General features: G+C 35.0%; 2 protein-coding genes across 12 annotated transcripts in view; one reads left to right on the top strand and one right to left on the bottom strand.

Annotated features, from left to right (window-relative positions):
• LOC105317941 (uncharacterized) overlaps nt 1-1,639 on the bottom strand; it is a 22,231-nt gene extending 20,592 nt beyond the window's left edge. For 5 of the 11 annotated variants that reach the window (XM_066087598.1, XM_066087599.1, XM_066087601.1 and 2 more), the window contains exons 1-2: nt 943-1,497; nt 655-732 (exon numbers count right to left, since the gene is read on the bottom strand). In XM_066087598.1, coding sequence (XP_065943670.1) covers nt 655-732; nt 943-992 — 128 coding nt within the window. In that variant the 5' untranslated portion in view covers nt 993-1,497. The other 6 variants (XM_066087602.1, XM_066087603.1, XM_066087595.1 and 3 more) reach the window with 5 other exon arrangements.
• Nucleotides 1,598-19,458, top strand: LOC105317940 (2-oxoadipate dehydrogenase complex component E1). Its single transcript, XM_011414764.4, has 23 exons — nt 1,598-1,734; nt 3,041-3,158; nt 3,452-3,620; nt 4,280-4,387; nt 4,675-4,786; nt 5,402-5,499; nt 7,298-7,361; nt 7,454-7,527; nt 8,388-8,522; nt 8,946-9,061; nt 9,387-9,462; nt 9,767-9,958; nt 10,454-10,555; nt 11,012-11,140; nt 12,083-12,203; nt 12,593-12,732; nt 13,216-13,372; nt 13,672-13,772; nt 14,515-14,616; nt 15,513-15,758; nt 15,874-15,937; nt 16,087-16,172; nt 17,551-19,458. The coding sequence occupies exons 1-23, from the start codon at nt 1,599-1,601 to the stop codon at nt 17,650-17,652; spliced, it is 2,748 nt and encodes a 915-aa protein (XP_011413066.3). The 5' UTR covers nt 1,598; the 3' UTR covers nt 17,653-19,458.

The raw sequence follows: 19,458 nt of genomic DNA, 5'->3' as shown, positions 1-19,458 counted from the left end.
ACTTTTAATATAGCGTCATCTGATGACATAATAATTAAAGAAAGCTTGGGATGATAATTACGTAGGGAAAATTGTTATCAATGATAATGCTTGTACGCCCATCCCCATCGCTAAGAACCGAAGTATACACCAAACATACGGTACTGAACACATGAAAGTGAAAGCATGTATAGAAACATAACAATGATCCAACTTTCATCAATTTTAACATATCAAACCCTCGGGTATCTAAAAAATTTTACTTAAGTCCGCCAAGTTCGAGATACTACCGAAGTTTAACTGTATTTCAACTTGTATTTTAACCACCTTTACAATATCTCATCCAACTCCATTGCAAGGGGATAAAAAAGAGTTAAATACATATCCGTACAATAGGTTAGGTATTAAAACATGTACAGGTATAAAAATATTAAACATAACAATACTTTGTTAGATAAATTAAGCCTTAAAACCAAACAGAAATTCAAACCAATCTAATAGGGTCATTATATATGATTATAAATGTGACATTCCCAAATCCCATTCTTCTGATTAAATTAGAAAACATACTGACTAATCAATATACATTGGTGCATCATCAGAACAAGCTGTTAAGGATATCTGTTGTAATAACTGAAAAATATCTGGGTTTAAGCACCACAACCACTTTGATACCTTGACTTCCGTCCCCTCTGCTCTGGGGTTTCAGCGCGGTCTGGACTAGGGTCTCTAGTGTGATCTTCATCTCTGGGACTTAATTAACCAAAAGATATATGCAGATCTTACAAAATAGTTCATTTTCAAAATCAATTGCTTCCATCCTTAAATGCACCTTTATATATATGTTCTCTGTTGCTGTATTTTCACACTAAAATTTCCTATCAGGTATGATCTAAGACATATTCTCAATGCACAGAGGGAACCCAGATATTATTTACAATATTGTTACAATAAATATCTTACTCAGGTCTTCTTCCCCTGTCTTTAGAAGTTGAATCAGCATAATCAGCCATGGCAACAATTCTCAAGTTCTTCTGCTTTAATATAGGAAATATCCGTCCATATACTGCATAAAAACGCCTCGTGGTGAAAGGTAGCACAAAACGAAAGTACAATTTGGGAAGTTTTCAAAAAATAAAGCTGACGTGCACACGACGACAGATTTCCACGAAAGTTCTACTTTCACTTTCTCTCAAGTTCATTCCATCATTCACTGAGTTTGGAAAGAAGTATTTTTATTTTCAATATTTGTCAGTTTGTAGTATTTATTAAAGTATGATATGGTGTCTTACATATGAACAAATAGTTCCCATAATTTTCATTAATAGGTACGTGTAAAAAGAAGACACATAATACTGAGGACAAAAAATTACGCAGATTCCAAAGATATTAATCTGTTAATCATAAAAATTACATATTAGGCTAAAAACAATTTTGTAGACCTGTCAAATATAAGATATTGACTTCTGGCAGTTTAAAGTTATGAGCATATCATGATAACTTGATAGTTTACAAATATCTTACTACACGCCACGGTGTTGCACCACGACTATTTACTGCGGCTAAAACTTGGAACTCTCTATGTGGGGAGGTAAAATTAGTTTGATATACCAACAACAATGTTATCCAGGTTGAAGTTGCTGCATTCTCGACATCTGCAGCATTTTGTCGATTCTTTGAAACCACTGAGTGGTTATCACACAAAATGTGGTATCTATGGCAACTACCCAAGAACTGCACCAGATTTTAAAATCGGTAAGATGTTCTAAACAGGATCTGTTATTTTTCAGATCTCCTTAGATTTCATTGGTCTAAATGGAGGTGTGTCTCTACCTCCACACTCTGAGAGGTCATAATTTTGCTCTGGGTCTCAAATAACACCAGCTCTTAAATTTAAATTTACATTTTTTAAATTTGTTTTTAGAAAAATCGAAATTAGACTAAGCACCTTCTTAAGGACATTGCAGCAAATAATGTATTTGACAGTGTCTAAATTCTAGGTCAGCTAGCAACTGTGAATGGAGAGGTGCAAATGAGCTTTCATGGGACATGTTCAGCAGAGTGGACGCTCGATTGCACCCACCAAAAGTTGTTTTGTAGGTATAGGGAAGTCTTTTGAGCAATTGCAAGCACCCGTTCTGCTGAACACAGCTCAGGTCATGCAACATCCAACAGCTATACATGCATTATAATATCCATTCTTATCTTATCCTCAGGGTCAATTTTAACCAATATCAACATAGCATCTGTGGGCATATGGCTTTTAATTTTGTTAAAATAAGAAGTCATTAATTCCAAGGGGAGATAATTATGAACCAATAAAGAATCATGCAAATAGCCATTAATATTAAAATATAACCATTAGGCAATAAGTTAAATCCTTCTCTGTGCCATGAAAGTGCATAAGGCTGGTGCTTATAATCTGTAGTTTTGGTGGTGTAAGCAGAAGAATCATTGACTCCCCCTGGAGGGACACCAGTCCATCATAGAATCATTAAATTAACCTCCACTGTAAGCAGGTACCCAATTTTTGGCTGGGTGGACTGAGACAATGTAGATAAAGTGCTTAATTGATTTAGTGCACAATGCACAACATCAATTCAGTGACCACAGTGGGGTTTGAACCAGCGACCTTGTAGTAACTGGCTTATTGCTCATGACCACTGAACTATTTGCTCTGTAAGGCTATTAAGCTTCCTCAAATTTGGAGGATTAAAGTTGTTAAAAAAATGTCCTGAGCCAGGGACAATTGAAATATTCAGTGTTTTTTCTATCAAATATTTTACATTTCAAAACAACAGTAGGCTAGAAAATAGAAACAAATTAAAATTGCTTGTTTCTTAAAATATCAACCCATGCACCCTCCAGAATAAATTAAGGCTACACGTAAACTACATAAACTAATGCTTGTTTTCGTGACAGCATTAATCAAGTTTTTGAAATATTGAATACATGTACAAATGAATAGACAAATATACTTAATAAAACAAAATAAAATGAAACTACAAAACCAGGTAATTAAAACAAGATTTGGTCATCATTATACTTTTTAATGCTGTAGATGAGGCCACTGTTCAGAACAGGATTTACCAAAGCAATATCTACAGACTGGTGGAGGCATACAGGAGCCATGGACACAAAAAAGCCGCCCTGGATCCACTACAGCTGACAGAGGCAGAGTATGTGAGACAGACAGTACTAGTAGAATTAGAATTTTAATGAGGGAAGCTGAAGGGATGCTTTTGTTATTTGTAAAAAAAAAATTAAGATCATCGTTTTCTTGGTATTCAAGAAGATGATGATTCAAAAGATTTCAGAATTGCCTGTTTGGTTAGTGAACTTCAAAATGCTACACACTATGCTGTCTAGAAATTCAGATGATCGGAAACATGATTGGAAGTTTGAAAAGTTGAACAGGAAGTGAAGCTCAAGAGACATTGCAATTTATTTAACATTATCATTATTTTTTCAGATATGTGCCAGAACTAGATCCTGCCCTGTACGGAATATCCGCAGAGAGTAATCAGATAATCCAGACGGAGGGGATCTTCCACGGACCAAACATGACAGTGGAGGAACTAGTCAACAGCCTGGAGTCCATCTACTGTGGGCCAGCTGCTCTCGAGTTTCAGCATCTAGAGGTTTTCCTCCCCACCAGCTATTTTACTAACCTACATGTATACCTATTGTTGTTTAAAGTGGCTCACTAAACCTTGGAATATAGTTTCTCAAATCAGCTGAAAATTACCTGATTGTGATAGATAGCATATGGTGCATAAGAAGTACAGTGTATATTAGTCAAATAGGCAGAAAATATGCAGTTTTGATAAAAAATTATGACTTTCAAAAATTCAAGTCAGTAGGTATGAAAAGCCTCTGATGGATTCAGTCTCATGATCTGCAGTTCACAAGCCCAATATCTTAACCGCTAAGCTATGAAGATATTTAACCTAAACAATTGATGCAAACAACTTAACAAAACATTTAAATTGCCATCTTGTGACGTAGTGTCTTACAAAGTGTTGATGGAGTTAGGTACCTTAAAAGTTTATTGCATTTTGAGTTATCTCTATGTAGTATACAGTGCCCCTTTTCCTGCAATATTGATTACTTCAATCAGATTACTTCTTTTGTTGATTGACTTTGAAATTGCATGACCTTTAACTTGAACATAATTTTTAGACTTGAAGAAATTGTGACATTGAGAAAATCATTTGTGCTCTATGTATTGATATTTACTGCTGTTTTTGAAGATGCATGCACTTACTAGATTGTGGTATGGCTGCTTTGTTCATTGTAGAGTTCAGAAGAGAGAGAATGGTTGGCTTCTGCATTTGAGAGGAGAGGAGATATAGAGTTAACAGCCCAGACCAGAGTAGAGCTAGCTGATATAATGCTACGGTGTCAGGTTAAGCTTGTATAATATCTGCTCATATGATTAAATGTAAAGACTGTAGAATCTTTATATTTATTTTGAGGTGGTTCTTAACCATTGAGTGTATAATTGTACATAGAAATACAATTGTACATGTTACTGTAAGTTATAATTTTAAGCAGAAAAGCTAAAGTATATTTTATATAGGATAGTTTATTAAACTAGTTATATATTTTTGAACTACAATTTTTGCCCTTTGTGAAATACTTGCAAACTCCATTTTCATTATTAAAATCTTACATGTAGTAAACATGTTTCAGGCATTTGATCACTTTTTGGCCAACAAGTTTGTGAATGTGAAGCGTTATGGGGGCGAGGGTGGAGAAAGCATGATGGCCATATTTGAAGAAATCTTTAATAAATGTTCACAAAGTAAGTATATAATTCCATGCTTGGACTGAGACAACAATATCACATGCTGCTTGTTTAATTAACAGTCTCTGATGGCTTTAGGCTGTAGCCTGACATTTATTTATTTTCGGCCACAAAATGCTTAGTATTTATGGTTCATGATGATAATGAGATGTACTCTTGATTATTGTGAAGAATTCTCCAAATCACAGAAATGTTTTTTTTACATTATATGTTAATTAGTCCCATATCACATAATGACAAATTGAAAAAGGAATTCTGTGATATGTAACTCAATAAAAAAGTTTTTTTTTTTTATTAAGCACATGTATAAAAGTTGCTTATTTAGTGGGTAAACACTATACATTTTGACAACACTCAAAGCAGATCAAGTTTGATTAATTCAAAACCTGCCCTAATCCTAATTATGTTTTAGAAATGACAAAATAATAAAGAGAAGGGAAATGTAAAGTCAAAATGATATGTATGGAGGAAATCTTGAATAATGAAATGTACATTGTATATACATGTACTACATGTATGTGTTTCTGTACTGTTGAAATATATTCATGTATATTAAAACATTTAGAAATTTGAAGCTTTATTTAGTAAGATATTGATTGCTTTTCTTTGCAGGCAGTATATCAGACGTTGTTATATGTATGCCACACAGGGGGCGCCTGAATTTCCTCACCTGTATGCTCAAGTTTCCTCCTGTTATCATGTTTAAAAAGGTAAGAAAGTGGAGGTGTTGTATCTGTAAATCTGTTTATACCCAGTAAATAAGAGAGGCATTCCATCACCCGAAATTGCTGAATGTGTTTTGATGAGTTGGCTTTAACTACATGTACAGAGTGACTTTTTAGCTCACCTGAGCCAAAGGCTCAAGTGAGCTTTTCTGATCACAATTTGTCCGTTGTCTGTCGTCGTTGTTGTCCTCGTTGTTGTAAACTTTTCACATTTTCATCATCTTCTCAAGAACCACTGGGCAGATTTCAACCAAATTTGGCACAAAGCACCACTAGGTGAAGGGGATTCAAGTTTGTTCAAATAAAGTGCCACGCCCTCTTTAAAGGGGAGATAATTGAGAATTTGAAATTTGTTGGTATTTTTCAAAAATCTTCTTCTCAAAAACTATTTGGCCTGAAAAGCTTAAACTTGTGTGGAGGCATCATCAGGTAGTGTAGATTCAAGTTTGTTCAAATCATGGTCCCCGGGGGTAGGGAGGGGCCACAAGAGGGGGATCAAGTTTTACAGGAATATATAGAGGAAATCTTTAAAAATCTTCTTCTCAAAAAGTATCAGGCCAGAAAAGCTCAAATTAAAATGGGAGCATCCTCAGATAATGTAGATTCAAGTTTATTCAAATCATGGTCCCAGGGGGTAGGGCGGGGCCACAATTGGGGGATCAAGTTTTACATAGGAATATATAGAGAAAATCTTTAAAAATCTTCTTCTCAAAAACTATAAGGCCAGGAAAGCTCAAATTTGAATGGAAGCATCCTCAGATAGTGTAGATTCAAGTTTGTTCAAATGATGGTCCCCGGTGGTAGGGTGGGGCCACAATTGTGGGATAAATTTTTATATAGGAATATATAGAGAAAATCTTTTAAAAAATTTCTTTTAAAAACTTTTTGGCCAAGAAAGCTCAAATTGGCGTGTAACCATCCTCAAATAATGTAGATTCAAGTTTATTCAAATCATGGTCCCAGGGGGAAGGGCGGGGCCACAATGGGGGATAAATTTTTATATATAGAGAAATCTTTAAAAGTCTTCTTCTCAAAACTATTAGGCCAGGAAAGCCCAAATTTGAGTGGAAGCATCCCCAGATCATATAGATTCAAGTTTGTTTAAATAATAGTCCAGGGGTAGGGTGAGGCCACAATGGGGGATGAATTTTTACCTAGGAATATATAGAGAAAATCTTTAAAAATCTTGATTTTCAATTTTTTTTTAGCAAGATCTACTGTTCTCAGTTGTCTTCTTTTTAAAGACTTTTTGGCAAGAAAAGCTTAAACTTGTGTAGAGGCATCCTCGGGTAGTGTAAATTAAAGTTTGCAAAATCACAGTCCCTAGTGGTAGGGCGGGACCATGATGGCGGTTTGAATTTTTACATAGGAATATATAGAGAAAATCTTTAAAAATATTCTGGGAAAGTTTTTGGTCCAAAACTCAGTACTTAGTGTGAAAGCACAGGTTATGCAGATTTAAGTTTGATGAAACCATGATTCCCTAGAGAAAAGTGGGGCCACGAAATGGGGGGGAGGGGTATATAGGAATAGAGAAAAATCTTCTTACAGGTACAACAACAAAAGGGGCTTGGTATTTACCAAAAAATAAGAGGTGGATAAAAATTGGCAGATTTTCAATTTTTTTAGCAAGATCTACTGTACTCAGTTGTCAAGATATTTTGATACTGTAATGCTAATTTGATCAGAATTAAGGCAATTGTTGCTCAGGTGAGCGATGTGGCCCCTGGGCCTCTTGTTTTGTTCCGTTAACTGTTACCAGTAACTGTCTTGTGTACTGTAGATGAAGGGACTGCCAGAGTTTCCGTCCGAGGTTGCAGGGAGTGGGGATGTCCTGTCCCATCTGTGTAAGTGTGAAGTTTGGGGTAACGCAGAACAAAAAAAAAGTACTGGATAAAATGTTTGAACTTTGATGTATTGTATTTAATGTATTTTTCAGACACATCTGTTGATTTAAAGTATAACAGCAAGGATGTCCATGTTAGTTTAATCCCTAATCCTTCTCATCTGGAGGTAAGTACTGGTAATGCAAGATTTATCCCACCTAATCCTAAAGAACTGCAAGCTTAATCTTCACTATACTCTTTAGGTACATGTATGTACTGCAAGCTAAAGCCTGAAAGTTCTTTGAGTTAAGGATATTGTAGGATACAATTTTTTGATGATTTATGATTGTTTTATTGGGTTTTAATTATCCCCCCTTCGAAGAAGGGAGGGCATATTGCTTTGTTGCGGTCCTTTTGTCTGTCAGTTGGTCTATCCACCAACAGTTTCTGTTTATTTTCTTCACTGAGGTGGCACAGACTGATTTGAAATTGGTATACAAATTCATCATAAGAATATCTAGGTCTAGTTTGATTTTTGGTGTGATCAAGAATATTTTGACAGAGTTGTGCACTTTGGACTTTTACAAATTCCAATTATTTGCAGTTTCCGATCATTTTCTTCGCAAAGGATGCACATATTGAAATGAATTTTAGTATACAGGTTTATTATAATAATATCTAGGTCAGAGGTTGCACATACTGATGTGAAATTTAGTATACATATTTATCATAAGAATATCTAGGTCAAGTGTTTCACAAACATCTATTGTTTTAATATTTAATGCATAAGCATTATAAACAAATAACCAAAATACAATGTAGAATTGTTTTTAGGATTTAAATTAGTTTGTAAATGTTATTAAAGAAATAATCATATTTTATCCCAAAGTAATAATTCTGGTGAAGTTTACTATTCTATTCTATTTAACATTCAAAAGGTAATAATTCAGTAACAATACCCTCTGGCACAAAAGGAAAGTTGTTAAAGACAAATGTTTATCAATGATATAACTGGCAAATGTAAAGTGTTGCTGCCTTTCATTAAAGGCAAACAATCCAGTGGCTGTAGGCAAGGCCCGGTCCAAACAGCAGACCCATCAGTGTGGGGAGTACAGCCCTGACCCCAGGGACGACAAGGTGCTCTGTGTACAGGTGCATGGCGATGCCTCATTTTCTGCTCAGGTATGTTGATTCAACAACCTCAGACATCTGTGTTTAGGCTTTTTTTATTCAAGTACAGAAGACCTAGTTCTCAAAATGCAAATAAAATAAATTATCTTAAGTGTTTGAGCTAAGTATATCCAGTTTTTTTCGTGTGCCACAAAATTTGTGAAAATGGGGAAAATATGTCGTATTTTTAATTTGCTTCAGTCATTTTTTGCGAATTTAAAAGTTTCTAATAGAAAATATTACAGGATATAATTTCTATGTATTTAATATTTTGCGATTTGAAAGTGATCGCAAAAATAGCGAAAAATAGATCACTGCAAAAATTACTGTATATACAGTATTAAAATTTCTGATTTTCATTATATGTACTCCAATGAATTACATGTACTCCTTTGAATTAGTGATCTTGTTCAAAGGCTCTGTCCTTCGTTATAGGGTATTGTTGCAGAGACATTCTGTATAGCGGAATGTCCCCATTTTAATGTAGGTGGCAGTATACACCTCATTGTGAATAACCAGATCGGCTTTACTACAGAGGCGTCTAGAGGAAGGTCAGGGCTAATTCTCTTGTTATAGAATAAATATTCCCAATAATTCAGGGAAATGAAGAATTTGTATGCACATAATTTATGACACACAATTTAAAAAAAAATAATGTTTTAATGCTTCTTTTAATATGCATGTGTACTATTAGTGTGCAGTCACCATCGAATCATATATCCATCCATGTAACAGACATATACAAATGCTTCTTATGTACTGGCTTGTAATTTTATATATAGCAGTTCTAGACAGTGTGAAATCCTTATAAATTTATACAGTACATGTATATCCATTCAAATACAAGTATCTACTGAGAGCTTATTGAATTAACAGGTCTTCTAGGTACAGTAGTTGCCTTGCCAAAATAAACGCCTATCCAGTTATTCACGTTAATGCTGACTTCCCAGAGGTACAGAGAGAGAGAGAGAGAGAGAGAGAGAGAGAGAGATTATATTTCATTTAAAGGATTGATATATTAAAAACAACTACAATCAAATGATACTCATTTTCTTTCCTGTTTAGTGATTTTATTCCACTATTTAATTTGGTATCAATACATGTTTTTTTCAAGATCATAATTATATCAAACCAATGTAATTCTTACAGTGTACAATGTAGAAATGTAGATTTGATAATCTTCATCAATTGATTGTCTGAAGAACCTGTAATATCAAAGAATTATCATAATGATAACTGATTTTTTTTTCGAATAGGAAGTCATGCGGGTAACTTCTATAGCTATGGACTATCGGAAAAAATTCCAGAAGGATGTTATCATTGATTTCATCTGCTTCCGTAAACATGGCCACAATGAATTAGATGACCCATTTTTTACCAATCCAAAGATGTACAAGGCAGTGAGGGGACGCGACAGTATTCCAAACATATACGCCAAAAACGTTGTGGTACGAAACAACACTGAACATTTCTCCCTCTTCTGTTAATGTAAAATTGTTCTTCCAAATTTGTTTGACAAGACTGTAAAATTAAAAAACATCATCTCTAGGAAACTTTCCAAAGCTTATTTTAAAATGAATTATTAAGATTAAAATATTTTAATTAGTTTTTCCTAATGCTTCATGCAGGGAAATTCCCCTTACCTCTCCTTAATGTCAATGGAAAGAATTAAAACAGTAAATCTAATATGATACATTTATTTGATAGTAATTATTTCTAGAAAAATTAATTGTTGTGTCATGCTGCAAAAATAAGCCTGGATACAGATGAATTATATATAGATCTTGCATACAGAATGCATACGCTCATGAACCCATACAGTGAATGTGTTTTTACATGGTATGTTAATGTCTTTCTCCAATGTACATGAAATATCTTTATAATGTTGCTGGCATGATTACCATCTGAGAGAAATCTCTATATTAGAATTTCATTGGTTGTAGTCGGAGGGATTGGTTGAGCAAGAGCAGCTGGATGGTATGGTCAAGGCCTGGAACACTACGCTGGCAGACAACATGTCTATGGTGGATTCCTTCGTCCCTCAGGTACAGTCAAACTCTCATATGTTGTGAAGGACACAAAATCTATCCAGATACTGTAAACATATTACATTTCGTTGTGTATTCTTTTTAACGTTTTTGATGGAAAGTGCCTTTCGCTAATTCAAGTACAATGTACATCGCTAAATGCCTTTCATATATTATGTACATATTAGAATTAGCAAATTCAGAAAAACACAAATTCCAATTCACACTAACTTCTCAAAAATCATTTTCTGCCAAATATCGTACACACTAAAAAATATATGTTTACAGTTGTGTTTCTTTAAAACAAAGTTTTCTTAATAGTAAGATATAATGTCAAATTACTGGATGGTAAAAGAGAGCATCATTTGTCTTTTTTCTAACCTACTTGATATACAGAAAACATGTTGACACCCTACCCTGACTTCTCCCCTCACCTCTCTCACCTGTAATATTTATTCCTTTTTCTGCTGACAGAGGTTTGACCTCCAGCAGCAGTGGAGTCAGATGGTCCAGGCCGGGGATGTGGTCACTCTCTGGGATACAGGCGTGTCTGTTGACCTTCTGAAGTTCATAGGTCAAAAGTCTGTCACATGCCCTGATCTAGTAAGTCGACCTAAATGCCAAACTAAGTTTGTCATCTACTGTAGATTCCTTATTTTACGCGAGTACTTAATTCCGCGATTCAATCGTAATGCATCAAATTCTGATAATGTAAAATCATGAACACCAAATTTTTATCATATTCTATAATAGTTTACATCTCTCCGAAAAATTAATGCAAGATTTTTAAATCTGCAAGATGTGCTTCTCGCGATTTTATGCGGATATTGATTCCTTGCATTTTATTAGGAATTTACAGTATGTGTTTAGCCTTGTTTTCAATATTTGTAAACATATGTAATGTACACAAATTCTTAGCTACAGATTGTAAAATTAATTGGTTGCAGATATGAATAAATACATATTCACTCTGCACAGCTTTTCAGTTTACAGATTTTACATGGCTGGCAGGAATTACATGTACATAATTACACAATTTAATGAATTACATGTACACGATTTACAGGAATAACATGAATGGTATGACACATTAGATGGGATATACCTGTACATTTTTCATAGTTTTGCATAGTTAATAATTACAGGTACACATAGCATATAAAAATGATTGCTTGATTAACTGAATTTGTATGTGCATGACTTTACTCTTTATGATTGCATACATTACGGACATTACATGTGGAGGATTATATTAGCTTTATAGGAATTACATGATAAGTGGAAATAGCATGCACATGTTTGCATATTAAACACAGTCAACATAAGTATGATTATGGTACATGATTTAAGGAAATCATTGTATGAATTGCAGGTACATTATAACATAGATTTACATTATTTACATATACAGTGTATTACACTTAATCAGGTATACATAAATGCCTATAAACTTAAAAAAAGAAAAGAATTATTATGGTAATCTCCCTTTTTTTTGCACTTCACTAAGTTATTCAAGAAATTAAAACAGGAACCTTCATTTTGCAGAAAGTCCATCCCAATGTTCAGAAGGCTCATGTAGACAGGCGACTGGAGAAGATGAAGGATGGGCGGGGCTTAGACTGGGCCACAGCGGAGGCTCTGGCATTTGGATCACTATTGTACCAGGGTAAGCTCTTGTCACTCGATTCCTTCACCCTACAGGTGAAGTAAACTTTTCACTTTTATGACAAGTCAGAAGTTCTATCCAGATTACTGTAGATTCGGAATCCTTATTTTATGCCAGCTAGTACTTAATTCCGCGATTCAACCATTTTCCATCAAATCGATAGAACATAAAATCGCGAATGCAAATTTTGATCGTATTTTTATGTAGTTAACATATGTCCGAAAAATAAAAGTGAGATTTTAAAATTCTTGAGATGTGCATCTCGCATTTTTACACGGATATTAATTCCTTGCATTTAATTAGGAATCTACAGTATCTTACAGTTTTTATTCCAGGTAAAGTTGGAGTGTCTGTAATGTGAGCATGTTACCTTTTGTTCATTTTCTTAGGGTTCAATGTGAGAGTGAGTGGACAGGACGTGGGGCGGGGCACCTTTAGTCACAGACACGGGATGTTGGTGGACCAGGAAACAGACGAGATACACATTCCACTCAACCACATCAAGGAGGATCAGACTGCATTCCTAGAGGTAACCCTCAACCATATACAAAAAAAAACGTTGGATAATCTTGAATGAGAATTTCATAAACATCAGTCAAAAAAGAAGATAAAAAATAAAGTGCATCAGGTGACATTTATGTATTGTACTACAATACATGTACAAGTACATGTTTTGGCATTAACAAGAAAATGCTGTGATGTTAGATAGATTGATAGCAAGACTAATGTTTATACATGTAGCTAAAAATTGTTCTGATGTGTTGTGAATTAATGTGAAAGACACCATAACTTCCATTGTCACACATTGCACCAAACCATCTTAATGGTTAAGACAACCTTAAATTTGAAGAAAAAAATATAAAAACAAAAGTCATACACTTTTAAGTATGCAAAGATGAAAACCAGATTTCTCCTATGTAGTATGGTAAATGTACATTTATACCGGTACATAAAAAGTGTTCCCAGCATAACAAAATTCAGACAAGCAAGTGTTTGCTTCCCCTGCTTTCAGTTGGCTAACAGCGCCCTGTCTGAGGAGGCAGTGCTGGGGTTTGAGTACGGCATGAGCATTGACCACCCCAACAACCTGGTTATATGGGAGGCCCAGTTTGGGGACTTCTTCAACGGAGCCCAAATCATCATAGACACCTACATCTCCAGTGGGGAATGTAAGAACATCGTTCCAGTAAATTGTGGACCAATATTTCTGTCCATTTATTTTTTATGTAGAATGAAGAAGAGTGTGTCTAAATAATATACCCTGGTAATACACAAAATATATATCTTATCCTGAATGCAATCAAATGATTTTCATGATATCCATCATGTTTCAGTAATATCACATATCTTAACAAAGTTATTAAAAGCCTTTTTTTTTGCATTATAAAAATTTGACTGGGACACATTTGTCAGATCTGCAATATTTGTATTTGACATACAAAGAGGTTCTTTACTACTGTGTTTGTAGTGAAATGGCTCCTTCAGACAGGACTAGTGATGCTGTTGCCTCATGGGATGGATGGAGCAGGTCCAGAGCATTCATCCTGTAGGATAGAAAGATTTTTACAGGTGAGAGATGGAACAGTAAAACTCAGCCATACAGAAGCATACTTCTGAAACCTACCAGTAGTTGTTTCATACTTCTGTGTATAGAGGAAAAAGATGGCTAAATGTGAATATTGATACAGGCAAAGTTAACAACAGTAAAACCTCTTAAAACACACAAGTCATGTCTATATACCACACAGCCAAATTCAAGTTAAAAAAATATTTTTCCCATTGTCTAATTTGTCTCATAGTTTCTCTCTAAGTACTGAAGGGTAAATCTTGTACAGTGACCTTGAACCAAGTATTCAAATCAAAAGGTTAGGTCATAAGAAGTCTGTGTCAAATCCTTGTTGTGAGTCTCTCTCTTTCTCTCTTTCTCTCTCTCTCTCTCTCTCTCTCTCTCTCTCTTTCTCTCTCTTTCTCCTGGTTCATACTTGAACAAGAGAGTGACCATTACAATATAAGTTTTAACAAGTCTTTGTCATCCTTTTGTCCTGCATCAAAAGTTGGGTCCTTTGAAATGAACACCATCTCGATGAGATTTAGTTGAAAATAGAGTGATACAGTCTAACTCCCCTTTTTTTTTAAGTTTAATGTTTTCTTTGATAAACAGCTCTTACCTCCCCTCAACAAAGATAAAAAATATCTGAATTTTCTATGTCGAGGTTTTGAGTAGCAGCCAGAGTTTAGCCTGTCCAATTGAACACACATTATATGACAGTTTGTATAGCCAGTGTTGTGATTCCATGTGTTTTTGATGTAGATGTGTGACAGCAGTGAAGTGAAAGTAGATGGAGACACTGTCAACATGCTGGTGGCCAACCCCACGACCCCCGCTCAGTACTTCCACCTTCTCCGCCGACAGGTACGTTGTCACAAATAACTCACCCCTGCCCATTATTTCCACCTTCTCCACAGACAGGTACGGTGTCACAAATAACTCATCCCCGCCCATTACTTCCACCTTCTCCGCCGACAGGTACGGTGTCACAAATGAAAGGTACAGTGTCACAAATAACTCACCCCTGCCCATTATTTCCACCTTCTCCACAGACAGGTACGGTGTCACAAATAACTCATCTCCGCCCATTACTTCCACCTTCTCCACAGACAGGTACGGTGTCACAAATAACTCACCCCAGCCCATTACTTCCACCTTCTCCACAGACAGGTATGGTGTCACAAATAACTCATCTCCGCCAATTACTTCCACCTTCTCCACAGACAGGTACGGTGTCACAAATAACTCACCCCCGCCAATTACTTCCACCTTCTCCGCCGACAGGACGGTGTCACAAATAACTCACCCCCGCCCATTACTTCCACCTTCTCCACAGACAGGATAATCTTCACATTGAATTCAGTCCTGTCTTAGTCGTACAAGACTTATCTCCCATCCTGTTTAGATTAAGACTCCAGAGTGTACACTCAGGCATGTTCTTATCTGCTTTCTTGTCATTGACATTAATTATATTTGAATGAAACAATAACAATAGGAGTTTTAATCTAAATCTCCATTGTTACATGTACCGGTACATGTATTTTTTTAAAGTAAGTTTATAGTTCAGTTAATTTTGTGATTACCGGTATTTGCATATGGATTATGTACTGAGATACAACAAAGCTGTTCGGAATGAAATTTATTCAACATTTTTATAAAATGATCAATTTCTTTCAATATGTAATAAAGAGAAGAAAGATCCCTCACTATCTCACATACTTATAGAATATTTGTAATGGATTTGTAACTTTTTCTTTCAGATGGTGCGTAACTTCAGAAAGCCCCTAGTGGTGGTGGCTCCAAAGATCCTGCTGCGTCTACCAGAAGCCACCTCCTCCCTAGATGAGATGGCCCCTGGAACCACTTTCCAGACAGTTATGGGGGATCCTGGTGTCTCTCCGGGGAAGGTGACAAAAGTTGTCTTCTGCTCAGGCAAACATTACTACACACTGACTAAGGAGAGGGAGAATCTCAAACTTCAAAATGTTGCCATAATTCGTTTAGAGGTAATCAGAGGACTTCTACTGAATAGCAATGATAGAAAAGTTGAAAATTCTTGTGATGAGTGTGCTAAGCATGACTGTATGCTATATGAATGATTAATTGTCTTTTTATTGACAGAGTCTTTGCCCCTTTCCATCAGCTGAGATTCAAACAGAACTGAATAAATTCTCCAACGCTACAGGTATGTACATGTACCCTGCTAAAAGCAAAAATGTCATGCTAATATCATAGTAATGTATGCTGGAAATAGTGAATATGAAAACCAAAAGCTATGGTCTTTAGGGTTTGTCTCTTTTTTCTGAAATACTGATTTAGAGGTTAATTTTGTAGACTTTATATGGAGTCAAGAAGAACATCGTAATATGGGGGCCTGGAGTTTTGTCTCTCCCAGATTCGAGAACATTTTAGGGAAGAAGGTACAGTATGATAGACATGCCTGGTCTGTTGAGCATGGACATTAATGAAAAACACTCATGTGTTATAAAAAGACTGAGAACTGACAAGGTGGCACAGTTGTTAAAATTCAGTGTAGGTCCGATTTTTCTGCAATTTCATCTTAATATCTCACAATCTTTTAAATGTTACAGAAGTTTTTTTATCCAGCATCTGCCTCTTGCATTGACCAAATAAAGCTATATATTCGGTCAATGCCCCAATATAGCAAAAACTTTTGCTCCTTTAAGCTGGCCTGATTTTTAGGGTCTTCCGTCTTCAGCGGAAGACCCTTCTATTATTGTAATGTTTCTTTTTCACTTTTCTTATTATTATTATTTTTATTATTCTTTTTTTGTCTTACAAATTTTGTGCAGGCGATTTCTCAGAGATGACTTGTTCGATTTCCTTCAAATTTTCAGGGCTGATGCCTAGTCATTTGAATTTTATACCGCCGGAACAATTTTTCAAAATTCACTTCCGGTCGGAAGTTATCGTCGTTTTACGATTTTTAAAAGTCAATTTTGTCGGCGATGATTCTCAAAAATGATCAAAGATAGAGAACTGAAATTTTCAGAGATGATAGATCTAGCAATATCCTCGTGAACCTCGGTCAGGAGAATGTTGGCCGTCACTTCCGGTCGTCACCGGAAGCAAATTTAAAAAATGAAAAATTTCAACTTTTTGTTTTGATATATTTTTTCAAATTAGATGATAGTGACCCTTTTACTGATTCAGAATATGCAATTTGTTTTAAAATCGATCAAGGCGTTCTCGAGAAATTAAGCGTCAAAGTCCTGAAGCGAGAGTCCGAGTAGCTCAGTCGATAGAGTCGTGGACATGGCCCAGGCGACCCGGGTTCAAGCTCCGAGTGCCGCAAATTTTTTTTCTCTTATATTTGCTTAGATCTACGATTTTATCATTAAATTGATAAGTTTAATCTAATCTATTCAAAAATCGGACGGAAGACCCACTCGTTGCTCGCAACGAGATCGAATCTAGTTATTTTTATTTTTTTATTTATCAAAGAAAGAGCTTGTATGGGGGGTAAAACTTGATTTGATGTTGCAGGATAAATGAAGTACATGATAACTGTCTTGAAATATAAGTGATATTTGGGCTCAATTTGAAAACATGAAGAGGGCTTGACAAGTCTCGCCCTCTGTCACGTTTTCTTACCCTCACCCAAATACAGCTTATAATTCAAGACAGTAACAATGTATTTTATATTTATCTAACCTATCATCAAGATACCAAAGTTTCTCAGTACAATTGAGTGTAACTGTGTTTGGAATAAAAACCCCAGTTTAAAAGCATGCCTTCCATAAAATGTACTATGAATGCATTGCTTTGTCTCTGTAGCTAAGATACGTGGGTCGTGATCACCTAGGAACCCCCGCCACAGGAATCGGCCAGATCCACCAGGCCGAGGCTAAAGCCCTGCTGCAGCAGACGTTCAACTGACTCCCAGCAAAACTACAAGTCGACTGATCAAAACAGAGACAGATTTTCATATTAAAGAGTGCTAGTTATTTTGATATAATTCTTTACAACATATATGTACATTAATCTCTTCAATAAACAGATATGTTTTATATGTATACAGTAACCCGTGTGTGTTTAAGTTTATAACAATTTTTGTGTTTTAAAGGAGATGGAAAATTATAGTCATTTTTCATTGATTATTTTGTTTTTATAAGTTACCAATAGTTTGTTTTATGGGTGTTTTTTGCCATTGATATATTGTACACCATTTAAATGCCTCAATTCTATTTTGAAACGGAAGCACTAGTCCACTAAATACAAGTATGTATAAGTACAAGGTATATAGGATAATGTATGCAGCAAAATTGGTTTTTTTTTTAAAACCCACTTTATTTGCATAATAATAAAATCTAGAAGTATGAAATATGGAAGCTGCTACCTCAGAAACAATTTATACATCACAGCTACCCGCCAACATTTTAATGCTAATTTTCTCAGATGATCTTTTGTATTTATTTAACATCAATGCTGGTCAGTATCTAGTGGCATTTTTGTTTTATTTTATCATGAGTGTTTTGAAATTTTTTTTTTTGTCAACATGAGAGGGCTAAAAACAAACATCACATACCGGTACTTTTTCAGCCGAAGTTGATGATGTTTTGTATTTAACAACAATGTACTAGTCATCTAGTACCTAGTGGCATTTTTGTTTTGTTTATTTTATAATGAGTGTTTCTGTTTTGTTTTTTGTCAGCACATAATAGAGGGGTAAATACAAATATCACATAATAGAGGGGTAAATACAAACATCACATAATAGAGGGGTAAATACAAACACCACATAATAGAGGGGTAAATACAAACATCACATAATAGAGGGGTAAATACAAACACCACATAATAGAGGGGTAAATACAAACATCACATAATAGAGGGGTAAATACAAACACCACATAATAGAGGGGTAAATACAAACATCACATACTGGTACTTTCAGTTTTTCACACTTTTGATTGAATATTACTAAATAATCATTTTTGTTAACATAGAACTGTTTTAATGTTACAATTATTTTAAATGTATTCTCGCCTTGCTATGTTCTTAAAAAAGGTTGTCAACAGCCATTTTATTACATGTACATGTATACAGAATACATGAATTTGAACATGTCATTTGGAGTATTTTATTGACTGATCCAGAATATTCTCATGAAGTATATCTAGTAAACATAGAATGTGATTTATTGAACAATGAGATTCCTTTTAGCATGGATTTGATTTAGTTGATAAAATCATGTTTAGTGTGATTCCAGGTTTTTTACACCTATTAAAAGGAGCTAGTGGTAGATTTTCATATCTTAACAATTCAAATCAAAATTGTAATCAAAACCCAGAATTATGCACCGTTGTGTTTGTAAGGTTATAGATTTATAAAGAGATTATTTAGCTGGATAGTAGAGGTTGTCCACATTGATGCCTGGTTACACAACGCCAGGGTTATCCGACATACATACAGTCCACGGTAAATCATTTTTGAACCTGGTCATTTTCAGCATAATCAAGTTTAAAAAAACAACAAAATGGCAATCATTTTCCTGTAATGAAAAGTTATTATGAGCTGTTGAAAGCCTTAGATGATATTTTTTTATGAACTATGAATGATACATTTGTTCTAGGTAATGTGATAATAATTGTATTAGTGATGTTTATTGTGGAAGGCATGTACTTCTTACACAGTCTCTGTGAATATGAGTAAACACAAATAGAAATAAACTTTAAAAAGAAA

The sequence above is a fragment of the Magallana gigas genome, chromosome 6, assembly GCF_963853765.1.
Source record: "Magallana gigas chromosome 6, xbMagGiga1.1, whole genome shotgun sequence".
Lineage (NCBI taxonomy): Eukaryota > Metazoa > Mollusca > Bivalvia > Ostreida > Ostreidae > Magallana > Magallana gigas.
This window is presented reverse-complemented; position numbering and strand designations above follow the sequence as displayed.